A 26,592-nucleotide genomic window follows, 5' to 3' on the forward strand; every position below is an offset into this window, starting at 1 on the left:
GTTCAACAAATTGCAAAAGATATATTAACCTAACCTACCGTGTAACAATCTTCTTTTCCTTCTTCTTCTTCAAAAAAAACTCTGATTCAACGAATGCTACTTATTCCTATTAAAGGGCTTAGCTGAGGAAGACTGTGATACACAGTTGGTTTCACTACTATTGACAAAATGCACTTATTGTGAGTCGTTTTGGACAAAAGCATCTGCTAAATGACATAATGTAATGTAATGTAATATACATTCAATTAAATCCCCAAGCTTGATACCGATAAACTGAATGGATACTGAATGGATATAGTTATACTCATAGGTAATAGGTATATTCAGAGTATACTGAATGTATATATACTGTAGGTATAAAGAAATGGATTCTTCAAGTGTAGGGCTTCCTAATGGAAAACAGATAGATGAAGAAATAGGTCAAATGTAACTTTTGGTGTTTTTGCATTTTAACATTTAGCTGTTTTTTGTGTGCGAGAGTTCTGCAGTTTGCAGCTACACAGCTCTCCACAACAACCCTGGTTTACTCTTAGGTCATGGTGGTACAATTCTTTAAGTGTGTGTGTGTGTGTGTGTGTGTGTGTGTGTCTCTGTGTGTGTGTGCATGTGTGTTTCCACATGCGTGCATCTGCATCCTGCCTTTACCACGCAGTGTTGAGAAGTCAAAAGGGGAGTCTCAGGAGACATCTTGTTGCATTCAAACGGTCTGAAATACGATGAGGAAAAGAGCTGGCTTAAGGCTCAGAAAGACTTGACGGCTCTGGCATCAGCTCTGATATCTGCTCTCCCTCTCATACTGACTTACTGTGGGAAGCCAAATCCAACCTACGGTACCAGGATATGGATAAAGAACTGTCACGTCTGCCTGACTGCCTGATACCACTGATGCCAAAGCTGGAGGGGGTCTGAGCTTAGCTTTTACAATGCGAACAATGTGACTTTTCTTGCTTTTTGCCTTCCAATTGCCTCACAATCATTAGGATCAGATTGAGACCCTTTAAATCAGCCTCAAATCATGATCATACATTATATAATGTGTAAAAAAAATGTAACTTGCTTTGTACAGAACTCTAGCTGCAGAGACGGAGGCTACTTTTCGTTTAATCAGTGAGATGTCCAAGGGTGAGGGAAATGGCTAGATTCAAGTCTTGAGTCTAGACTCTGCCTATTAAAACAACAAAAGAAATTTCCCTTTGACTGCAGGTCTCTTTGAAACCAGATGAAAAGAAGCCATCTTAAACATCGGCAGTGGTCACCACTTCCCCTTCCTTCTCCTTAGTAGGCATAATTTGTGTGTGTGTGTGCGTGTGTGCGTGTGTGTGTGTGTGTGTGTGTGTGTGTGTGTGTGTGTGTGTGTGTGTGTGTGTGTGTCTGCGTGTGTGTATGTGTGTGTGTGTCAGCAGTGGTCACCACTTCCCCTCCCTTCTCCTTAGTAGGCATAATTGTGTGTGGTGTGTGTGTGTGTGTGTGTGTGTGTGTGTGTGTGTGTGTGTGTGTGTGTGTGTGTGTGTGTGTGTGTGTGTGTGGATGCACATACATGTGGAAAAAGCAATTAAATGAAAAATATATTGCAATTTGTAAACTGTAAGTTAACAGCATTGTTATCATCTGTTACCCTCCAATATTTCAAGCTCTGTAAAATGATGCTTTTGACTATAGTGTCACTCAAAATGCTATTTTCCTTAACAGATTACCATTTATCATAGTGATTATTGTAGTACTACTGGAGTACTATTATATGTAATCTGTTACCCCAACCTTTGTGCGTCCCCGAACCGAAAAGTTGAATCTTAGGACACATCTTGTTGGGTTTAAACTGTCAAAGACGGGAAGTGAATTTCAGAGTGAATGTCACTCTGTTAAAACATCAACAAAGTTCTAACTTGTGTTGATGCAATAGGTGTGTGTGTGTGCGTGCGCGCATGTGCATGTTGGTGTCTGACGCAACTGATTTCTACAAAAGGAAAGTTGAATGAGAGTGGCAGAACATTTCCCAGCATCTTATAGTATGTGAGTACAACCACCTACCTGCCCTGCAATTTAATTGTATTGTACTTCTCTCCCTAGCATTAATTAGGAACTAGCTGTTACAGAAGAGCCCCTGAGTGGGCCGGTGAAACCCTTTTTTGTCTGCATCTTTCTCTGGCTTCTTGCTAAACTATGTTACAAATAAATACAACAAAAAACTGTATGCCCCTGAGGTGGATTTACTATAATTTCCCAGAAAGCACCTAGATACCATCAGCAGCTATGGGTCAGTCAGCAAATTGTTATCAGTCCTTTATCAATAAACAAGCCCTTTCCCTGTCAGTGGCCAAACACTGCACCAGCCACAATCCTCCAACAGTCCATATCCAGCTGACAAACACTTTCTGGTGGCTGTAAGACGATCATCAGAGGTTAAACTGATATTCTGATGCACCTTCACCCACTAGCAATGTGCATGGAATGGGCAGATATCACCGGGACAGAAGAAATTCCACTCAAACACTTGCAGTACTGAGAACAATGATTTTTATTAGTTAAACCGCTGTGTTTCAGCACCTGGCCTTTGTCAGGGTTTTTAAAACACTTCATACAAAAGCATATATAAATACCAAAAATCACACTAAAATGAACTTATAGAACCAAAGACAATGGAATTAACATTAACAGCCAATAGATTACCTGAACTCAGCCATACAGAAGCAGACACATGGCCATGTGACAAACCACAAATTAAATATCTCCAATAATTGAAAACAGGTGAGGCACGCACCTGGCACAGGCTCAGTCCTTAAAAGTAACTGACATGGCAGATTCAGATGAGACTGAAATGATAGACATGCTGTGGTAATGATTACATTACTTTACCTCCCCCTGTAAAACTAATCTAGGCCTGGGGCTTAAGATGGTCATCACCGGCAGGGCCGAAAAACACATCAGCAAAGTTCTTTCTGTACCATCCAGGTTCAACATTTGGGTTTAACATTTTGAGGTTTAACGTTTTGAGGTGCGCATGCCTGGAGTTGTGGCTTGTCCAGTCTGACTGAGACAGGGTGTAGCCTAAATAAACGGACGTAGTTCAGGGCTTCTCTCTTGTGACCAGATATCTCCAGATTGCTACACTAGTTAAAGTTGTGTTTTTCATTCTTTGAAGTTAGCGATGTGCGGAGATGCTACTATTTTGTTTATGTATCTCTATTTGTATTCGGATAAATCAAGAAGTTGTCGGGGCTTAAAACGGAGATAGGTGTGGCTTAGAGGTTTAGACTGAAACGTCAAAAATTCCTCAAATTCTTAGTCTGTGTTTTTTTCCTTGTAATCATTGCAGTTGCTATTGCTGAAATATTAAAGCATTTAACTTGTGGTTTTATAATGACATCAATAATCAATAATAGGCTACTGAAGTATAAAAACACATACTTTACTTTAAAAGCTGTATTAAAAAAGCAACCTAGATCTTATGTAACCATAAACAAGAGCTTTTTTAAACACAACCATAAACAGTCATAGCCATAAACAGTTAGAAATAGGAAAAAAATCTCCACCCTGAACTTACTGTATGTGAGTATGAACTGCATAAACACTGGGGGAGACTAAATAGTCAACTATAAACTGAAGAAATGTCAAAATATATTTCCTGATTGAACTGGATGAACCCCACGACCCACCCTGTAGTCCTACTTGGGAGGCACTGAACAGTCAATTCACAGTCAATAAACATCTTCATTATAAAATAACTTATACTGTGAACTGTGCAACCTGCTCACCCACCTCTCACTGGGCAGCACCGAATTCATGGACTGGGAAAAAAATCTTACAGATGAAAACTGCAAATAAAACAACATATACATTTTTTAGTTTTCATAGTATATTTTTGTGTCAACTTATTTTGAAAAACTGCTTAACATTCATGACTACTTTAAGAAAAATGAAAATGTTTCATGCTCAACTGATGCAATATTTAAACAGCCGCTTGCTTCAGTCATATTTAAATGAGTATAAATAATTTAAAAATACATGTACATGTGTGAAGTCTTCTGAACATGCAAACATTAGGTGTGCATGTGTGTATGCATGAATACATCGCTGCCAAATAAATTACAATAACAGTACAATATAAAAGTTTTTGCCCTTTATCCTATGCAATCTTATTTCTCTCCCATTGATTAAAAGTGTTCTACATAGCATTTCCCACTATCTAACTGCATTAGCTAAACTGTCTGCTGTAAGAATAAGAAAAAACGTAGTCCATTAGCCATACACCAGAGTAGCCCAGCCATCACTAGGGACCTGGTTTTGTTTTGTAATGCGGCTCCCTCTGCTCTCTGGCCTGGTGAGAGATGGTCATCACAGAGCTGGGATTGGCCGATTTTGGAACCTAAGATCCTAATTAATCTCTCTCAACCACCGTGGAAACCAGAGAAACATGAACCACCTCGCTCCAAGCTTTTAAGAGATTGAGATGGTATATTTGTGGTGCGTCGCTCATGTCAGTTTGTGCTACCTCACTCACTGTGTGACCAGAAACACCCCTTGCTACTTGGCGAGTTTATGTTTTTGGCCGGACAACAGCCCAAAGGGGAAGAACCCCACGGAGGCCTGGAATACCTCCTGCAATGCAAATTACAGAGGATCCAGTCATTCATCCCAATTTCATCTATCTTTTTTAACGTGTGGATTATTGCTTTGAGTGTTTTGTTACGACTAGCCCATCGTTCTGGGATTGTACAAAATGGTAAAACATAGCCTGAGTAACATTCTTGGCAGATATGTTATGCAGAGACCCTCCTTCGGAATATTGCATTACGTAATCGACCATGATCAACACAAAGCAATATCCCTGTGCGCTACGGTCTAATAACCTGATGAGTACCATGCCAATTCTTTCAAAGGGGACCTTGATTAAAGGGAATGAGTGCAAAGGCACTTTTTGCGTGGCCAGGGGGTTGAATAATTGACATTTGAAACAGACAGCACACCAAATACGCAAATCTATGCAAATGCCATATTGAATATGAAAATAGAAGGCCATCAGCCGGTCCAGTGTTTTATCTTTTCCCTGGTGATCAGGTTATGATGAAATACTTAGAAAAATAATTTCCTGGTGGCTTTTGGGAACCAACACCTTGGTTATTTTCTTATTGGTCTGAGTTTCACAACTCACTCTGCATACTCTGTCCCTAATTAAGTAAAAGTGTGAGATCCTCTGTGCTGCATCAGAGTGGACCAACTGACCATCAACCTTTATCACTCGGTCAAATGTAAACTGTAAGGTGTCGTCATGGGACTGTTTGAGAGGAAAATCCTCCACAGGAATCACAAGAAGGCCTGCTAGAGCCCACAGCTGGAGCATCACCGCTTCCCCCTGTTCCTCTTCATCAGTCCCAGGGCAAGACCGTGTCTTTTGCACAACTTTAAGCATACACACTCCCTTGCACAATATCTCATCAATTTTCTTAAACCTGGGCCTATCCATGCCCAATATAAGGGGATGCTAAAGATGGGAGGTAACTGCAGCGTTTAGTCAATGTTTTTTTTTTTCTCCCTGGAATCTAATTTCCACTGAACAACAGGATATTCATGAATGTCCCAATGCACACATCTTACACACGCCCAAGATGCCTCTACCAATGCCCCGGATCAAACCAGGCAGTGATGTATCATAGTCTGTGAGCAGCCTGAATCCATCAAAGCCTGGAGTGTAACCTCTTGTATATACTGTATATCAGTATACACCCCTGCTGGCTGAACAATGTGGCCAACCTCTGTTAACGGACAGTTGTGTCAAAAGTGCTCAGGCCGCCCACAGGACCAGCACTTCTTAGACAAGCAGTCTGGACCAACGTAGGGAGAGGAAACAGGAACCGGGGAAGATGTAAGGGAAGAGAAAGAGACAGAAACGTGAGTACAGGGTGGAGATGGGAGAATCAGGAGCAGGGAGACAGGACAAGGTAGTTTCCTCCAGGGAGGGACTAGTGTGGGGCATTGAGCTGTCCTCTCCTGGGGTTCTGGGTGTCCTCCCATGGTTGGTTGCATGGGGAGATGGAAACCTCAGTGGTGAGAGGGCAAGCTTTGCAGCCAGGGTGGAGGGTAGGTGGCGCTGGATCCAGTCGGCCGTCACTTTCAAGAGGCCGACGCCACATGCTTGATCTCCTGGCTAGCACAGAACCCCCAGCTGCAACCACCACCTGCCTGCATCAAGGAGCTGCTGTGGATAAGAAATAGGCGACTGACATCCTCATAGGTGAACCCTTTGGTCCAGCACGGATGTCCATCTGACCTGAGGCGTAGCTGGTACAGGATTACCTTCTTCATGTGGTGATAGTCGTTCCCAGGAGGATGCTGTCAGACTGTGGGCTGCCAGCTGCACTTCCCCAGTGAGCAGGGAAAGCAGACATACAGCCCATTCCCCACCTGGCCAGCCACACACCACCAAGCCATCAAAGACCTTTAGGAAGGCTTTGGGGTATTCCGCCAGTGCTATCTTCAGTAGAGAGAGCAGGGGGGTTGGGAGGCAGATGGGGGTAGATCCTCTGAGGCTTTAGATGGTGGCAGTAGACTTCTCAGGAAAGCCCTGTCCTCAGCCTGGGCTTGTTCAATTTCACACAGTGCCTAATGGTGTTACTGCTGCATGGCAAACTGACTTTCCTGCAGATGGGCAAAGTGACGTAGGACTTACACCAGCAGAGATTCCATCGTCCCAACATTGTGTTCTTCCGTTTGCCGGATTTCACCACAGCTGTTGACAACATTCAGTCTTTAACCCATGAAGGTCACTTGGAGAGGCATGCTCTGGTTCTCACTGTGTGTAAATTGACTGAGCACCACATAAACGTTAAAAGAACACACCACCGGTGCTGAAATCAATGTTCCCTTTTTAGGCATGGTCCAACAGTCTTTATAATTAAAGGCTCAGCTAAGAAACAGTCTAAATAAACAGCCTTTCCAGGCTCTAGGTGCACAGAAGAGTGTCAGCAGTGCAGGCTCTTCTGCCAGCTTCTATTGAAACATATACATATAGGCAGAGGTTAATTAGGCGCAGGTGTGTCTCATTGACCAGCTGGACCGCTGCTGGCTCTCTCTGCTTCTCAACCAATGCTCAGTCTTTGCCCGGCTTACCACACTGACACAGCACATTAAAGCGCACAGCCTGTTTAATTGACTTTAAGAATTAAAGGGTGTATCGCTGAACAGCATGATTGTGGCTGCTGTGAGCTGCAGTTGGGAAAAGCTTGGGTGAAGCTGAACAATAGATTGCACTGTGATAAATAATAGGCTGCCGTGTGTGCATATTTGCCTGCGTGTGTATTTCTTTAATTTCTGTGACCATACTTCATCATTAGATGCAATCTTTAAAATGAATTCGTTTTAGAATATTAAAAGAATTACAGCCCAGAAAATATTGGCTTTGTGGTCCAGTTCATAGGATGAGAGCCTCTCTTTAGACCCGGGGATACAATAGCAGGAAAAAGTTAATCACATGAATTTTGCTCCGGTGACATTTTACCCCAGAGAGAAAAAACAAAGTGAGAATAATAGCTGATTCTCTCCTTCGCATCACAGTCCCCCTTTGCCTACAATGACGAAATCTATTACGCATTCATCTCTTTTTTTAAAGGGACAAAAACACATGAAGCTTTCTATTGTCCTCTAAAATTATATTCCTCCCTCTGTGGGTGAACTCAGTGGCAAATGCAGAATCGTCGATTGCAATAGGGCTTAATGGATTCTGATTGCTGAGGCCAATTTACCTTCCGCCTGTCTATTGCAATGGAAAGGGATAGCATACAATCAGAAAAGGGGAGAAAAGAGAGGGGGGGAAAAAGAACGGAAATTCATATTGATTGCAGCAATTCATCTAGCGGGCTCCCCTGTGCGACTGGCCTTTCTCAAAATATTTATACAAGCGAATGACAATGGTTATGGATGGAGTAAAAAAAAACTACCTTTGTCGTTTATTCTGTGCAATGTTTCAGCCGTGTTCTCTCGTTCATTGTCCCGAGTTTTGTATCCAGCAACTGATCAAGACTTTTGGCTGAGCCTACATACACACACTAATGGATCTGGATGGCCCAATTTATGGTGAAGTATGGATCTTGTCAGCTGGTGCTTAGTGAAGAATATGGCAGTGGGATGCAGATTATCCCGCAGCAGTGTAGCAGCTTTGCAGGGGGAGGGAGGCTTGTGCGGCTTGCCTATCCCCCCCAGTCACAGGTCATTAATAACTGGGCAAGGGTGGCAGAGAGGGGAAGGCAATTCTGTTGCCTCCTCTCACAGTAGCATCGTCCTGGCGTCATCTCTTTCTCTCTATCCATTCTTCATTTCTGTCTCTACTTTTTCACATCTCTCTTTTTTGCTCCCTCTGCTTCTCTCTCTCTCTCACACATTCTCTGTTTCTCTTGTTCTGCGGTATTGTAATAGAAGTCATGCGTTGCTGAATTGATGTCAGCTGCACACAGAAAAATAAAGGTTCCGAAAATGGTTCTTCGGAGTGATGCCATAGAAGAACCATTTCTGGTTCCACAAAGAACCTAACCTTAACCTTTAAATGTTCTTTAAAGAACCATTTCGACACTCCTTTGCATAGACACCTGTCCTTGTATAGCCTTATTTGCAATTGCACAATCTATACTATGGAGGGGTTTGGTTATTTTCCACATTTATGCCATCACCCACCATCCAATAACTAAGAAATAAGAACCTTGTACTATCCCAAAGAACCATATGGTTCTTTAAAACGTTCTTTAAGGTTATTTTTATGTTTACAACTCCTCATTCTTAAGCCATCTTTGGTTAATCTACTGCCAGTTCTTGGTAGGCACATCATATAACTATGCCAGACGGTAAAAGCCACACCCACTGACTCATCACAACCCATAGTTATTCTCTCAATGTCAGTCTAGGTTTAGTATTCAGATCCACACCCCTTCATCTCTTAAATTATGATGATGATGATGATGATGAAAGGCAAAAGTGTTCCTAGATCAGCCATCCTTATGTGAGAAGACTAATACAGATGGCCTTTGATTTAACTGAGTGTGTTACATTAGCACATTACTTGCAGACGGTGTTTTGAAGACACTTATCTGTCTTGGTAAATGCTGTGACATTCAGCTGCTCTTGTTCTCACCACCTCATGCAGTGTCTGTATGTGTGTGTATATTTGTGTGGTGAGTTTTCCTTTTTATGTGTAGCTGTGTGTGTGAGAGAGCTTGCAAATCGAATGGATGCGTGCGTTTGTGTGTCTGCATGTGTGTGCGTGTGCTTTAGCTACTCGAGTTACTGTCTCGTTTAATGCCAGCCTCCCTAGTACCAGTCCCAGTGAGTAAAGCGATTATGACAGCTTGCCATGAACACAGGTGGAAAACGTGCTAATGGCCTAGACCTCTGTGATGGAGCAGTTGGAGGAGAGAATACCGATCGTGGAGCAAAATGACTTGAAATTGCCCTGTCCAAATGACTTTTTAATGCACCTTTTGTGAGGCTTTACAAGTTGACAACTGAGTCTAGTGTCATTGTCCGTCAGTGGGAGGACATTACAAGTGATGGGAGTTTCATTTCCACAGTCAATAAGCACCATCTCTGAACAAATCTCGTCTGCCCAGATAGGAGAGTCATACCGAGCGTCCAGCGATTTAGTCTCTCTCTCTCTCTCCCCTCCTGCTTTTCTCTTGTTGTCACGTACGCACATTCTCTTTTACTGCCTCTCACTGTTGCCTCTCACAACTGTTGACTCTCATGATAATTATTTCTCTCTAAATTAAATGATTCATCAATAGTCTAAATCATTACCAACTGCACTTCACATTGTGTAACAAAGTAATACCTACATTAGCCTGAAAAGGCTTTAATTATGTTGAAAGACCAACAAATACCAAGCCCATCGCTATCATTCTCATTTGCGACGTCTAAAGTGGAGCATCACTGAAAATGACTTAAAAAGTTATCCAATAATAACAATTATAATAACAGGTTATGAGGATTTTGTTAATCACCCTCTCTTCACTAGTTGTATTCCTGAATATTTTGAGATGATTTGACAAGCCTTGCCTCAACTGTGTCTGTGTTTGGCTAGAAAACAAGGGTCTGCATTATTTAACTAACCGTGATAAATGTTTTTCATCCCTACTGATTGTCCAATTTAACTTTATATAGATTTTATAGACTGAGAAATGTATTTTACTGAAGATCCCCACTGAACATTCATAGCTGTGTAGCAAAAGTAGTGCCCTCCCTCTTGCATTAACACTCCATTTACATATATTCATAACATAATTTGAGTATTTGAGGACAGTATGTGAAGTATGTAACACATACTTCACATACTTGTAAGTGTCAATATGTAGGTTTTCCCATGTGGATTTAAAGAGTACTTGAACCAAACAGTGTCATTTTTGAGTGTAAATAGATAAAGAGTGTCTCCGTTTTGCTAGAACTTTCTTTGATTCCAGATGTTAAAAAAATATATACATTGTGAAGCATTTGGATTATATGCCACCATATATCTGCAGATGTATATGCATGTATAGTGTATATAGTGTCTAGAATCATGCACTTTACTGAGCATGAGGCAGGTACCTCCATATTAGAGCCCAGTGTTACCCCTCTAGACAAACAGTGAGCTCCTTTTTAGATTGAGTGTATTCTCCACTTTTTGTCTCTAACTTTTTTTCTCTCTGTCTCTCTCTGTCTGAATCCCTCTTTCCTCCTGTTTACCATAAGACTGAACTCATCATGTCAGCTTCCCTTCCACCCCCTCAGCCCAGCCCAGACGAAGAGGAGTGTCTGAGTGAATTAAGATACGCTGCTCTGCCTTCGCTCCACCTAGATCTGGCTCTGCTCCAGGGCCTGTAGTCATAAAACCTCCAAGAACAAGAGTACTGATCAAGGATCACTGCTCGGGTCGCGTGGCCATATTAAACTCTGCTAGGACATAAGAGGGACACTGGTGCTTGATAGTTGGTGAGGCAAAACCTTCTCCCTGCTTTACCTTTCTTTGTCCCTTTTTCAGTTATCCCTTTCACACCAAACTAGTGACCCAGGAAATAAGCGGGTTAACTGTCAGTATGAAAGGGTCGGCCCTGCAAAAAGACCTTGGTTAAGATCAAGGTTGAGACCCAGGTTAAATACAGAATATAAATACATCTGCTTTTGATGACGTTAAAGGGTGACAGCCCCTAGGACATTCCCCTTTCCAAGTCCCCGTGAGATTTGCCTCCTGTGCTGGATGGATCAGCTTAAAACTTCCGGGTTGAAAGGGGTGTAAGAGATTATTTACAGTGTTTGACATTTCTGCTTCATTCTAGGTAATGCGATGGAGAGTGAAAGGAAGGATAGACAGGGAGAGAGAGGGGAATTGACAGACTTGAAATCTAGCGGACTTAAGAACATGGCATGTGCCCTGCCCTGATGAATCGTGGTCGCCCTCTGTCTGTTTCTCACAAGTTCTGTCTCTTTCCACTCACTCCTCCTCTTCCTCCCTGTTCTTCTCTTTCTCTCAGTGAGCACGTTTACATGGACTGCAATATTCCGATATTAACCCGATTAAGACAATACTCTGAATAAGACACTGCCATGTAAACAGCATTTTCTGATTACCTTAACCTGAATAAGGTCATAGTCGGAGTAAGCAATAGTCAAATTAAGACGTGGAGTATTCCGATCTTAGTTGCATTATTGAAGTGCATTGTAGACATGTATACACCTTAATCACACTATGACGTCCCGCTTCCAGCGAGTGTTGCGCAACTTGTTTACAGAAGAAAAGATGACTGCCACCGGTAAAAAGAAGTCCCAATATTTTGTCCCGACCACGGTAGCAACATGACAGAAAGGGTTTCATGTTAAATTCCAGAGGGAAACTCCGACGTAGGACGTAGGGACGTAATGTGGGCGTGCGTCTTCAGTCATTAATCGGAGTATGCTCTGTAGCATGTAAACGGGAATATGAATGGAATATTCTATAAGCAACTCATGTAAACACCTTAATCGAAATATTGTCTAATTTAGAAGGTCAATAGTCAGATTATTGCAGTCCATGTAAACGTAGTCAGTCAGGCCCCAAAGCCCTTCAGGCAGGCACCGCTTACCAAAACTCTCCTAATCGCTTACCAAAACTCTCCAAGCTCTCTTTCTCCATGTCCGCCGTTTCTCTCATGTTCTTCGCTCCTCTCTCCCTACTCTTCTTACTTCTTTGTGTCGGTGCTTTTGGGAACAGGCCTTGCCCCTCTCTGCTTCTTCGTCCCTCGCTCATTCATCCTTGCCAAGCCTGCCGGTTAGCCACTCTCCTCGCTCCCGGTTTCCAAATGCCCCGGGAGCACCGCTGATTGACTGAGTGACCTTCCACTGCTACAGCTGCAAATTGGCTGCCCCCATTATCTCCTTTACAGTTCGACCATTGTCATCCAATCATCCCAGAAGCTACTTTCAGGATGTAAAGTTTAATTTAATAATTTGGACAGGGCGCACATCGTGTTGCTAATATTGCCAAAGCCCTAAAACTTGCAAGCTTCCACCAGCTACTGTATATATTCAATCAGTTTGCAAGATAGATCCAGTTTCTTTAGTTCAAGGCTAGGTAGCTCCTCACCGAGCCATGAAAGATGATTGGCGGCTCGAAGGGAGAAAATCCAGTGAAGAATATTAAACACTTTTCTGATATCCAATATAGAAACTGAATGGAAAGTAACATTAAGGTGTCTACATTTGAATAATCAATTTGAATACATTTGAGAATGAACTTTACGATCCTGTGTTTTCTGTAATAACTCATACACTTGCTGTGTAAGGATGTTTTGTTAGTGTGTGATACAACTAAGACTTTCTACATGTTTATTGAATGGAGAGTGAATGTTTGTTAAATGCTAAATTGTTAGTCTGTTAATTTGGCTTTCATAGTTGCTTGGGGAAATCACATGTTGTTTCTGTTCTCCATGTAATAAAATTTTGTGACGTGAATAATGACTAATTACAGTGTAATTAGGGAGAAGTAATTTACATGGTAACCAGTGAGTGTATAATATATCAACGCGAAATTCATCTTTTTGACAGATCTTTTTTTTTTTACCCTGAAATCTGATGAAATGAGAGCAAAATTTGAATTTTCCAACAATTTCCTTTCAGAGGGAACACATGCAGTGAACAGAGGAATCCGCCCGACTTTGTCTGAGTCTTTGAAATAGTTTTATGACATCGCTGTAAAACTTCTGCACAGCAAGGAAGAGGATGCAGTTGTCTCTATAGACCCACGGGCAACACACACAAAGAAACATGCATTCGCAGGCGCGTATACACACATACACACACACAAACAAGTTTTTTAAAGAATCTCATCTAATTGAACTTGACACCACAGAGAATAAACAGAGGATGATCTCGAATTTCATCTCTGTATCAAAAACAGAAGTGTACACCTTGTGAGTAATAAAGTAGTACACCTGTTTGAAACTAAGTGGCATACTGTCAAAGCCAGAGAGATCTTCACTTCCAGCCTTACAATCATCAAAACCAAGACAAATATGTATTTTTTTATGAATGCAATATCAGTATCACAGCCTAGTGAGCCAGACTTCCCATCCAGCTGTAGGAGACAGAAACTGGAGGTGGAGCTGAACTTTGTGCTCTAATCAGAATATGCTCAAGGGTTTTATTTGGTGCTAGATATGTCACTCAAAGGAGGGTAGGTAGCAACATTAAACTGCTACGCACCCGGAAGTTACCTGGGGTGCGTTCAATCGCCCTAAAACGTAGCAAACAGGACGTTTAAAAGGAAACGGTAGTGCATTGAACGTCGTGTTGCAAAGCGTTTGTTATTACGGGTTGTTATTGGCTGAGACACGATTACGCGTGACAGGCGTTTGTATGTAGCCAATGAAAATGCAGAATCACCCTGAACAGGGTCAAACTTGAACGTCTTGTTATGAAAGCCGAGCAGATTGTCTATGTTACTTTTCAAAAGATTTTTTGACATGTTGTAAAGTCTCGTTTATTTTCATGTTCTACTCACACAGTCTACATAAACTTTTACGAAATTGAATCAGTGTTCGCACCTGTTGACATTTTCTCTCTCTTGACAATGACAAGACAAATCACAACAACACCCTCCTCTTCAGTAGTGACACTGTCGCTGTAGGCAGCGTCAAGGAAAGTCCCCAGACTCTTTGGGTCAAACAGTCTATCCATCACAGAGGAAGAGGACAGTAGGCTCAATAAACCTTGTGTTGTTGACATGTTGTGTTTTGAGTAAGGGGTGCGACTCCGCCCACACTCAATGCAACATCTTCACGCCCATTCTCTGGAGATTGAGATTGAAAGGCATTCTGGGAAATATGGGAAATTACTAACTGAAGTAGAAGTAGATGAGGCAGGCTGACAGAAAGTGGGAACACCAAAAAGTAAAATTACAACACTTCATCACAAAATAACTCCAGGAACACATTAAATTTCCAGATTGATGATATATAACAGTGTAAGAGTATCTGAGGGTGGAATTTGGGTTAGGTGTTGATTTACGGAATAGAAGGCCCTCAAAAGTATAATAAGACAAATGTGTGTGTGTGTGTGTGTGTGTGTGTGTGTGTGTGTGTAGGAGGAGCCTCAGGGGTTCAGAAAGGAGGATATGTTCATGGAGATACGACCCTAATGATGATTGACAGCTCCCTGTAGGCATTCCCACAGTGACTCAGAGGTTATTGCTGACGTATTTTGTTTTTCCGCTGGACAGCTGGACAGCACAGACAATAAACAGTGGCCTTGACAGATTGGGGCAATTACTCTTTAACTCTGAAGAAGACGGGCGCAAACTCAATCTGAATTTTAAAACTCCAACCAAGTATTTATGTGACTAGAGGCATTTTAGGTATACTTACGTAGAGTGTGGAGGAGTTTGTCCTGTAAATCCAAAACAAGCTTTTTTCCAGCTTTTACAAGCCGTCAGACCCGTTTTATTTCAAGGCTTACACAAACATTGCTAATGTAAAACCTTGTCCTTGTACAGTACCAAACTCTCAATTAATTTGAGAGTGAAAATATGTTTTCAGCTACTCCAAACACAAGCAAAGTCAGTTGTGGGGAAGTCTCACATAGTCAGACCGCACTCCTCGCTTCATTTCACTTTGCTTTAGTGCTGTGCCAGCGAGCGGGAAAGCATCTCTGAGGCCGTCGTCAAGTGGGAGTGAAGACTGCATTTCTTCATCCAAACACAAGCCAGAAAGCGTTCAAAACCAAGGGGTTGATGTGCGTTATCTTGTGTTTTGCTATAGGGTCGATGGCTTTCACTCCCATCTGAGTCACAGATTATGATTGGTCAAGAGGCAAGAATGTAGGAAGTTATGTTTGTAATGAAGGGATGAGGTAAAATCCAAATTACAAAATCACTTTTCCCCCATGAAACTCCCTTTGAGCCAGACTAGTTGATTCACTGTCTGGTGTAACTTGGAAAATTTCCCAGCTTTGGTTTATAAAACTAAATAATGTAATTATTCATAGATTCTATTGTTGTATTCTAAATCGTCTGCTAATTTTAGGCTTGATTCACTCTTTTTATTTGGTTTATTTTGGTTTCAGTTTGATGCAAATGCCTGCTTCAAATTCCACCAGTGAGTCTAAGCTTGTTGTGTGTGTGTGTGTGTGTGTGTGTGCGTGTGTGTGTGTGTGTGTGTGTGTGAAAAGTTTTGTCAATAAAATGCATTTGCATCCATGGATGATAATTGGAGCTACTGTGATGGTGAAAGCGGCGGGAAGAAGTGTGTTGTTAACGCTGCATCTGTAAAGCTGCCATTTTCTGAAACTGTGGTTAATTTCTAACTTACTGCGCGGATTGCAGGGAAACCATGATGCTTCCACGCTGTGAAGAAGGAGCAGAACCCAGAGAGAGACGAGGCAGTTAATAGGAGAGAGGGCAGATGGGTAGAGAGAAAGCAATTAGGATAAAGTGAATGGTTGTAAAGAGAGTGAGTCACGCTGCACTGTGGAAAGCAAAGCTCAAAACTGAAATTAAAACAAAACACCGTCCAAAAAACCCTTCATCTTTCCAGAAAATTAATACAGAAATTAATACAGAAAAAATGAAAATTGGTCAAAAAAGCAAGTAATTTTTTTGTCATATTTTGTACATTTTACCAATCTCCTACACAAAATTGCCAAATTTAGCTACATATCTTTATAGATTACTTACCATTCAGCTGTAGAGCTGCTCTAAGTTCTCATTTCCTCGCTTTTGAGATAATGAAATGAAATGGAAAAAAAAAATCCAGATGGGATCCAATCTGTACAGCCGAACGTAAAACATTGAAATCAGGATGATTAACTCATTCATGCTTTTATCTGCATCAGATTTGATTCAGTGTTAGGTCTAGCCAGCAGTGCAACATCCCCACAGTCGTGAAGATTTTTTTTTACTCTACTACTCTACAGACTACTGCATATCCAGTTAAGAAACTGTTAACAAATTTGCCCTGACAGTCTCTATTTTATATAGACAAAGATTATCAAATTAAGTGCCATTTTGTAACTTTGACTTTTGTTTTTTTCCCAGCCATTCAGTTTGGCACAACCCACCTGCATAATGAAAGAGCCTCAAGAAGCAGTTGGAGTGGTTATCTTGTTCATCGCTGTATTGCCCGACATGGCTGTTTTCTAGCTGGTGCAATAAGCCATAATAGATAATCCTCCCAGGACTTGTTGTTTGGACTAGTTCGACTTATGGATGCAGAGCAGACAGCTCAGATGAAAGAGTTTCTGTCAGGGCAGTAGATAGAGATACCTGGTTGCTATAGAAACTGCTGTGGGCAAAAAACAAAAGAGGGATGCAAGGGAGAGAACAAATGATGAAATGATGAAACAGGTCAGTGAAAGATGACATTCAAATTCAGTGATGATAGAGGCTGGCATTTACCGAACACATTGTTTTGGTGTTTTCATAAACACACAATTCTGTTATGCACACACAGCTATTAATCTGTCATATTTCAGGACAGACTGTTGTTGGGTGCACCACCCTCAGTTTGGGACAGACATGTGAGCTGAACAATGTAAGACAGTGATTTGAAAAACAATGAATCACTTTCGGGCTGTGTGCTATTATTTTCTTAACCACTGACATGTCGTATAGGCATTTCAATCAGGAGAGACTAAATGGAGGATAAATGGCAAGTTTTACTGCATGATATCATTTACAAGAGACTCTGGGATTTACAGAAAAGGCTTTGGTGATTAGACCCCATCAAGAAATTATCTTCATGGGAAGTAACCCCAAAGGCGGCATGATAGATATCCCACCTGGAGTCTAGACCTGGATGATCCTTGGGTTGGATACTCCCTCTTGAGAGCTGAAGGCCTCAACATGGGACTGCAGCACTGAAATGAAGGCAGGCAAGCAAGGGACGTTTTTTTTTTTTTTATTCTGGCAGCAGCATGATGACTGGTTCCCGGATGCGTGTAGAAATCTGATTGTTTGAATTGTAAATAGAAGAAGCAGGAAATGAAAGCGTGGGAAAAAAGAAAATTATTTATTTTAAGACTAGAGGGAGTGAGTGTAAGAAAAGTAGTATTCCTGATTGAACTTTCGCTACAGTTTCAATTCAATTTGCTATCATGCAAGTTTGGAAATAACAGTTCTGAAAGTGTGAGTTTCGATCCAGGTGCGTTGTCTACTGAATGCAGGCAGCTACTATAGCTTGTAGCTAGGAAAATGGTAAATGTGGTAAATAGGTAAATGTGTTTCATGCTTGTTTTACCACATAATTTGTAATTATGCAACTTAATAACATATTTACCATGAAATTTGGGAGACATATAAAAAACATTAAAAAAATTAACCATGACCCAAAAGGATGTGTGTGTGCACCTGCAAATATCTCTGTAAACAATAAACAAGACTAGGTCAAAACCTAGTATATGGCTGGACCGTGTATGGGTGTGCCACGTGCCACGGCCGACCAATGGTGTAACTAACTCCGCTGTAGACTGTTAATACAGAAGAATAGTCCATACATCCATACTGATCTCCGTTTCAGCGCGTCCCGTCTCCTCTCTGTCCTCTCCACCGCGCCCACGGCCCGCATTGATCCTCCTGATCCAAGCCCCGGACGCTCTGGTACCCATCGATGCCGAAAACGCCATTCGCCGGACACCCGGTGACGCATCGGCGTCGGGACCCCCGCCGAAATCTTGGCCGGATCACCGGGAACAAATCGGCGCCCAGCTATCGGCACTGGCCGGAACCGTGCCCCCGGGAAACTCCGGAAAGCGTCGGCAGTAAGCCCTCGGCGCGCCGAAACCTCCATGCTTGTCTGTGTCTCTCTCTCCGCCGACAGAACAGAGGGCTGTCAGGTGGACTGAGCTCGCGCATATGCATCGAAATAAATGGCGATATGATATAATTGTACAGATTCCACTTTAGCTTCAGTTAGCTGCAGTTAGCTTCAGCTTACATGCATGATATTGGTCAGCCTGCTTACTGTGTGGGATCTCAGCGGAGAAACAAGATGGCGGAGAAAACAAAACTTAAATTTCTGGCTCTGTGATCCTACGATGTGCCACGTGCCACGGCCGACCAATGGTGTAACTTCATCACTCAGTCAGTGAGTGATGTTTGGCTGGCCCTGCTGTTGCGGTCCAGCCAGAAATCAATATAGTTAGACTAACAGAGAGCAAAGAGCGAGACTGTGAAACCCAGAGTGTGTGTTGCATCACATGATTGTACTCTGTGACTTATCCATATTACATTTCATTAAGGCTGTACAGTGGACAACGCAACGCCATCATTCAGTCCCGTCCACCACCCCCCCCACCCCCCCCCCCCCCACCCCGCCCTGCTCATTCACTGCCGCCGTCCGTCTAGATATCAATTTATTCCCCCCTCTCTAAAGACTTGCAAGCACAAATTGGAAATAGCGTGCAGAGTATTCTCTGTTAGGCACACATGGAGAGCAAAACTATCGTTCAGACTTTAAGATCTGAACATGATGCAATCACTCCCGCATGCCCATCTGCACAATAATTCATTTTTTATCTGACAGAGGGAGGGAAAGAGAGAGCGAGAGAGAGAGGGAGAGATCGTGTGTGTGTGTGTGTGTGTGTGTGTGTGTGTGTGTGTGTGTGTGTTCAAATACATTACAATATACAAATGTTGCCTGTATAACTAGACAACTTAATGCAAAAATAGATGCAAAATGTGTGAGATGACGTTGTTTCCTGAGACACACGGAGTTATAATGGTGAAATGTGTCAGACTTTGAGCAATTGAAATGTAACCTGTAAATTGACTGTGACAATGATCATTCACAAGTAAACGTAACAAACAAATAATATTTCTTTCCACTACAGTAAGACAACACATTTTGTCTATGGGGTTACCAAAATAACAATGATTAAAACATACCAGACATGAATGAAAAACAGCGTTATATAGCAAATAACTAAACTAAAAACAAAAAAAAAACTGTTTTTAAACAGTATTTAAAAACATGATTTAAACACTGTAAAAACTTATTGCAAGAAGAGATTTAAAACATCAAACGGAAATGGATATTTCCACATTCTTAAAATGGTGCATGTCTCATTTTGGTCTGAAACTTTCTATGAGGTGCCCATGTAATACTAGTCCATGCAAATAATACCTAATTTGGTAAACCAGTACTTTTTCTGTAGCATTATGTTGCTCAAGGTTGAAACGTGAGTCAGAGATGACTTAAATTCTTAGCTACAGCTTGATTGTACAGAGTCAAAGGGCTGAAAGCTTGGTTTGTCTAGACATGTGTTCAAGGTCTCAAGGTCCGTTTTGTCTGTATTTAGCTGGTCGTCACTTGGGGATATTCAGTCTTTGAAATCAGCCAGACAGTCACATAATACTGCCAATTTACCGGGATCATTTTGTTTGGCAGTTGAGATACAGATGAGTATTTTCAGTATAGCAGCGATTAGAGTTTCTATGTTGACCAATAATACGCCAAGGGGTCACAGATATTACGAGAAGAGTATGAGCTTGAGCACTGAGCCTTGAGGCACACCACATGTAATCAATAATGGAGAAGAAACTTAATCGCTAATGGAGACTGAGCATTTTCTGATTGACAGGTAAGATGAGGACTAGTCCAGGATAGTCCCAGAGATACCAACCCCCTTCCTCCATCTGTCAGTTAAAACGGCGTGATCAATCGTGTCAAAAGCTGCGCTTCAGTCAACCAGCAGAGCACTGTGAATCTGCATTCAGCAGGAGATCATTAGTAACTGAAACGGGCAGTTTCAGAACTATGAACAAAAAACCGACTTTAGATAGATAGATAGATAGATAGATGTACTTTATTAATCCCCAGGGGAGAAATTTGGGTGTCACCAGCAGCAATACATAGAAAACATAGAGCATTAACATAGAACATATTAACTATTAATAAGTTGCTTATTAACATGCATATTAGTAGTGTATTGGTTCATTATTAGTCATTACAAACCACTTATTCGTTCCTTATTCTGCACTATTGTATTCTACAAGTATACCCCATAAACTATGGGTTTTCCCTCAATAGCCTCATAATTAGTGCTGCAGTCAGTCAGGAAGTTGTTTCACATGAATTGGGCTTTTAGTATGCTTTGCTCAGTATGGGGGCTTATAAGTGGCTTGCATCACATATTGTGGGAAGACCCATAGTTAATAGTTAATGTGTTCCCTATTCTAAAGTGTTACCGCAGACTTTTTTCTTTTAAGCTGTTATTTCCTTCTATCACCTTTAGGCCTTGCTTTGATACCAACAGGGCTACATTTAAAATGTTTTTTGAACACAGCAACAACGCCTCCACCATGGCCACAGTTCCTCTGAGAGCAGAATAACATGATCAGGCCACAACTCAACCAAGTTTCAGTCAAGAGTAAAAGATCCAACTTACAGCCCACATTACCGCATATTCATTTCCTCTCGTCAAGGGTATTGATGGATAATTTACCGATTGGCTTATTAGATTTAGCAGGGAACTTGAGACTGAGAACTCACAGATTTAACTAAATGAAAGAACAAAGCAGATAACGAGGGCTGCTGTTTCTATCTTCAACAGTTTCACAGTCTTGTGAAGCCTCACAGTATGCCGCCCCAACTAATCTCACAATTTCATCACATATTCATGGCAAAATTCGATTTATAGCATTCTTAAATGACTGCAGTCTGCGCGCAGTCTGCGCGTGTGTGTCCCAGCAGAGGTGAGCTAAACTGTTTTCCATTGAGAGGCCAGTCTGACTGTTCCAGACGTGGAAGCAGACACACACACACACACACACACACACACCCCTTATCCTCATTTCATCCTCTCTCCCTTACCTTTTTCCAGTGAGAATGGCAGCTTGAAGATCACTCCTACAGTATTTCCTGTTTTATTTCTGAGTGTGCCTCACCTACATAGAGGTGGAGTGGTTATTTGGTGTGTGTGTGTGTGTGTGTGTGTGTGTGTGTGTGTGTGTGTCCACGGGGAGGGGAAGTAGGGCAACTTGCTGCAGGCTCCCTACCACCCGCACCTGCCTCCCCGTCTGGCTACATACACACAAACACGCACAGACACACACACACACACACACACACACACACACACACACACACTGGGGAGCATCTACCTTTATATAAACTCCTATATTGTTTTTCTGTTTTTTCACCTGAGTTCCTGCATGGTGTATGGTTTATTTTCATAAAAGAGGGGAGGTGGGAGGTCACAGATTTGTTTTCCTTATGATGCAAAAAAGAAGCAAACTAGAATTGTACTCAAGGACATTCCAGTAAGCTTTACAGTCGACATAATGCCTGGCTTAGTGTCCACGAGGCAGCAGAGGTATCGTCTTAACAGCATTTGCTTGGAATTAATGCTGAAAGTGTGATCGGCCCCCATTTTATGAGCAAATTCAGGCATTATTAAACATGACCTTTTGCAATTAACAAGACCTTCCCAATATTTCATTGTTTTTTTTCCCAAAACAACCAAACTGGATGCAGTTTTGTGATTCGGACAGCCTGGTCTCATGAAATTTAATGAAATGAGCACAATAATAATGTGCTCTGTGCATGAGGAGTGAGAGAAATATGTAAGCGTGTGGAGGTTGGTGGTGTTTAGGCGTATACACTTGTCGACCCAACTTAATACCGTGAAGTTTTCATTTTCAGCAAAAGTTTCAGCAAAGTTTTTACTTATTTAACCATGACCAAACCTTATCCTAACCTTAACCAAATTGTTTTACTTGCCTAAATGTGACAGTTAGCTAACATTTCCATGTGATAAATACTTGAAAATGGTGTGTCCAATTCATGCTATTATCACATAATCCTTTGATGGTGAAGGAACGTAATATTTACATTATTCATGTCCACAACATTTAATCTGTGTTTCAGAGTTAGAGCTCATTACACAAAATCTACTGAGACTGTGCTGGATTCAGATGTTGCATCTCCAGCAGCAGCTGTTGACTAACTAGTGAATCAAAGGCCATTGGTTTCCACAAAGCAGATTTAAATTATGACATTTGGTGGTTCACTTTTATCCAAAGTGCATACATCTTCAGTGTGGGTGGCCCCAGTGGGAATCGAACCCTGCACTCTAACAGTGTTAGTGCTGATGTATGCTCTACCCATTGACCTACACAGCAAATTGAATCCCTAAGCTTTAGTGTGTAGCTCTACCTAATAAGCTACAAAACCACAGAATTTAAAAGGACAGGTTGTTTAGTTTAGTCTTTTGGTCTTGTTTAGCTCAATGGGGCCTCCAATACGAAAAATACATACACTCATGGTGTTGTATGGCATTTTGGGTAAAAGTTTCCACCAAATGGCATATGCAGATCATGGATTTTACTCAGTTCTTTTAATCCATTTTATGCTGTATCTACATTCTGTTCTACATTTATATAAACCATGTACAGTAGTCTGGACTTCCCCCAATTTCTCTGGTCAAACAGCAATAGTTGACAAAGATGAGTGTAGATTATTCAGAAAGCCGTCATGTTAGAATGCCATTTATCTTGTTCATCTCCTCCTGTCCCGCATCCCAGGCATTTTTGAAGGGAGAAATCAAGAAGGGAGCGGAGAGAGGTCTCTAGGTCATTGGTAAAGTGAAAAATGATCCGCTTATATCTGGGCTAACACAGGCCGATAAGATAGAGGGCAGATTGGACAGAGCTTTCCGCATTAGAAAGAGCAGCTCACCCAGTCTAAGATCTCGGGCCGGGCCGCTGAAGAGATAAAGTCACTGTCACTGTGGTAAAAGCCAACGGTGACACCGCAGATTTTCCAGATTACTTTGTTGGTGAGTGGAGGCGTTTCCAGTTCCAGGACCCGGGTTAGCTCCTGCTCTTTTTCACAGTTCCTGCAGCAGTTTAAAAGTTCCGCATATTTAGGAATCTCAGCTCTTAATAGAAGAAATAATTGTGTCTAATTGTACTATTTATTTTTGTTTTAGTTAAGTAGTGAAGCTGGATGATGAATCTCCATTTCATCAATAAATAAAATAATAAGATAAGATCTTAATTCATACAGAATTTTTCAAACAAATATTACAAAGTGCTTCCCAGACAATAAAGTGATAATAAACCAGAATAAAACAAGAATAAAACAGTTAAAAACAAAAGACTTGCTTTTCTTTATATAATATGTTTTTATGCAATAATTTAGTTTAAAATGTGTTTAATGACACAGATTTTTGGCAGTCTGGATTTCAGCATTTTGGCAGTCTGCTTTGGCTGTAAAACCTGCACACCTAGATCCTATTTAAGGGACAAGGCTGCTTACAGCTACATAACAAAGGAAGTTATTATTTTTAAAATGTGGTACAGAAAAAAAAAAGTCATATTGCCTGTGCTTTTTTTAGACTTGGTATGTTTTTGCCAACTGACTCTGCACCATGTCAGTGTTGAATCAAGTCTTGACCTCTGCATCTCTAATGTGCAAGGCAATTAATTACAGTGTTAAAAACAAGTTCAAAAATGTTTGGCACCATCTTTGTCAGGAAGTTGGCTTGTAAAGAAAACACTGTACTTTCCTACATTTGCTTGAGCTCTGAAAGTAGCTTACTGCTGTGCACAGGATAGGCAAGAAGATGAAATGTAACGCCTTATAGTCTGTTAATCAGGACCAGTTTCACATACTAGACAGAAAGCGTCACATCCCTAATAGGCATTATCATGGTCAGTGGTGTATGTGCAACCTCTTAAGATGTTTTGACTGTATTTATTCAACAGCAACAAACCAGCAGCACTAACCCCCCACCCACCCGCCACACACACACACACACACACACACACACACACACACACACACACACTCCACTGATAACTTGCCACCACTGTTAAAAAAATGTATTCTTGTCTGTGGTTTCAAAATGTAAGCCCTGATATGTTTTACACAGCAGAACATACAGAGGCTTTTAAATCTGATACGTTGTGCTATTCGGGCATCGGGAATACGCTGGCGAATACGTCAAGTTCGTTCAGCTTTGTGTGTGGGTGTGTGGGTGTGTACATGCACATTTGATTGTGTGTGTGTGTGTGTGTGTGTGTGTGTCATCTCTGGTAACATCGCTAGCATGTGTCTTCTGACGCTATGTGACAACAGAGAAAAGACCGATAGTGCAGCTTACATAAAACAACAACAAGTCAGTGATGATCTGGCTATGCGCTCTGACACAATGCTAACGCACATTGTTTTAATAACTTTTTTTTCTCTCTCTCCCTCCCTCTCTCTCTCTCTCCCTCCCCCCTCCTCCTCCCCGTGCTGCTTGGAACAACAGATCACTTGGGCATCGAGTTTATGGGTAAGGAAGCTTTTCTTGTCTTATAGCTGCATGACTCATGCCCATAAGCATCACAGAGCTTTCATGTTGGATAAACAGTGATAAGCATGATTGCTTACTTACATACATGCGTTGTTCATGACGCTAATTAATATGCACATGAGGATATGTGTAATCACGCATACACAATCACACATAGCATGATTATCCAATGTGACATGGAAAAAAAAACAGGGCACAAAGCTGCGGCATACCATGTGGTGAAAAGAAATGGTGTATATGAAAATATATGAAAATGTATTCATAAGTACCACCCATCAACACCTCTCTCTCTCTCTCTCTCTCTCTCTCTCTCTCTCTCTCTCTCTCTCTCTCTCTCTCTCTCTCTATTCAATTCAATTCAATGAACTTTATTAGCATGATGTGTATGTGTTGCTAAAGCATTTAAATTGCAAAAAAAAAGCAAGAACAAAAACTCTCTCTCTCTCTCTCTCTCTCTCTCTCTCTCTCTCTACATACTGTACAGTATATGTATGCTTTTGGAATACTGGCCGCTATCTCTATCCTTCTCCTCTCTCGCTCCTCCTCTTCTCCTGTGTATACATATGTATTTATATGTCTTTATCTTTATCCTCCCTCTTTCTTTCTCACTTTCCCTCTCTCTGTCTCTCTCTCTCCCTCTCTCTCTCTCTCTCTCTCTCTCTCTCTCTCTCTCGCACGCAATTGCTCATGAAGTGTCCCTTCAGAATACCAATGTGCTGCAGTCTCCTTGGTAACAGCGAGAACAGAGAGGCTTGCAGGGTACAGTGAGGGAGTTTTTATGATGTTGGCACTGTTACCAATTGCGCTCCTCATTAGTGTGTGTGTGTGTGTGTGTGTGTGTGTGTGTGTGTGTGTGTGTGTGTGTGTGTGTGTGTGCATGGCATGTGTTCAAAAGTGTGTTTGTTAAGCCATTGGTTTGTGCTTATGCGAGTTAGATGAGAATCTTCAAATAATTGTGTGTGTGTGTGTGTGTGTGTGTGTGTTTCCTATACACATGCCTGTGAGGCTGTGCAGGCTGCGTGCCAGCGGCAGCTCATCTCTGCCAGGCTCTCTCCTGTTCTTGGCCCTCCTTCCAGGCTCTGCGTTGGGTATCATGGCTGACGAACGCTAGTTAACGACATGGAGGCTTGTTGTTAACTAGAGTCCCTCTCTCTCTCAGTCGGTACAATTTGGGCTCTTTCCATACGGACAGGTTGGAGATACAACGGATCATCTACAGAAAAATGCCCACCCCTCCGGTTAGACATTATTGGCTTTTTTCACAGTGGGCAAAGCTCTCAAAGTAAAATTTCATTGCTCAAAGGAACAAGCAGCCCCATTCCTTTTCTACTCCGTTTCTACCGCTGCGTTTTCAGTCAAACGAACAACAGCTCTTTCAGAAAACTTGCTGAGACTATGTAAATTTGGCAGTGACAGATGATCTTTTCAGCAGAACTATCTCGCAAGTTTCCCATTTATATTCAGTGAAAGGGTTTTGTTTTTGTTTTTTTGCCGCTGCAACATCATTCAGGCTCTGACATTTTCTCTTTGCTTAGCTAACATCTGTAGTCGTGCCGAGGTGTTTCCCCTGCTAAGCCGTGCACAGATGGGTAAGCACCGCCCACACTCACGCAGGATTTGTCAACAGATCCCATCTCCTCCTCGAAATCAGGTTCTGTTGAGAGAAATTAAGTGAGATGTGAAACTGTCACTCTGAAAATCACACAGAGATCCTTCTAAGCAGTTCTATTATGTATTGTTGTTATATACAGTTACATAGAATGGCTTACTTGTTACTTTGAGGGTGAAGGTTATGTTCAGTGCTTTTGC

At 41.7% G+C, this 26,592-nt stretch overlaps 1 protein-coding gene across 1 annotated transcript in view; it reads left to right on the forward strand.

Moving 5' to 3' along the window:
- The window catches only part of nrg3a (neuregulin 3a), a 315,296-nt gene that overhangs the window by 260,630 nt on the left and 28,074 nt on the right, over nucleotides 1-26,592 (forward strand). The window contains exon 4 of the mRNA XM_078288565.1: nucleotides 24,739-24,762. Within this exon, the coding sequence (XP_078144691.1) occupies nucleotides 24,739-24,762 (24 nt within the window). The remainder of the gene's footprint in view (nucleotides 1-24,738; nucleotides 24,763-26,592) is intronic.

The sequence above is a fragment of the Centroberyx gerrardi genome, chromosome 15, assembly GCF_048128805.1.
Source record: "Centroberyx gerrardi isolate f3 chromosome 15, fCenGer3.hap1.cur.20231027, whole genome shotgun sequence".
NCBI classification, from domain to species: Eukaryota; Metazoa; Chordata; class Actinopteri; order Beryciformes; family Berycidae; genus Centroberyx; species Centroberyx gerrardi.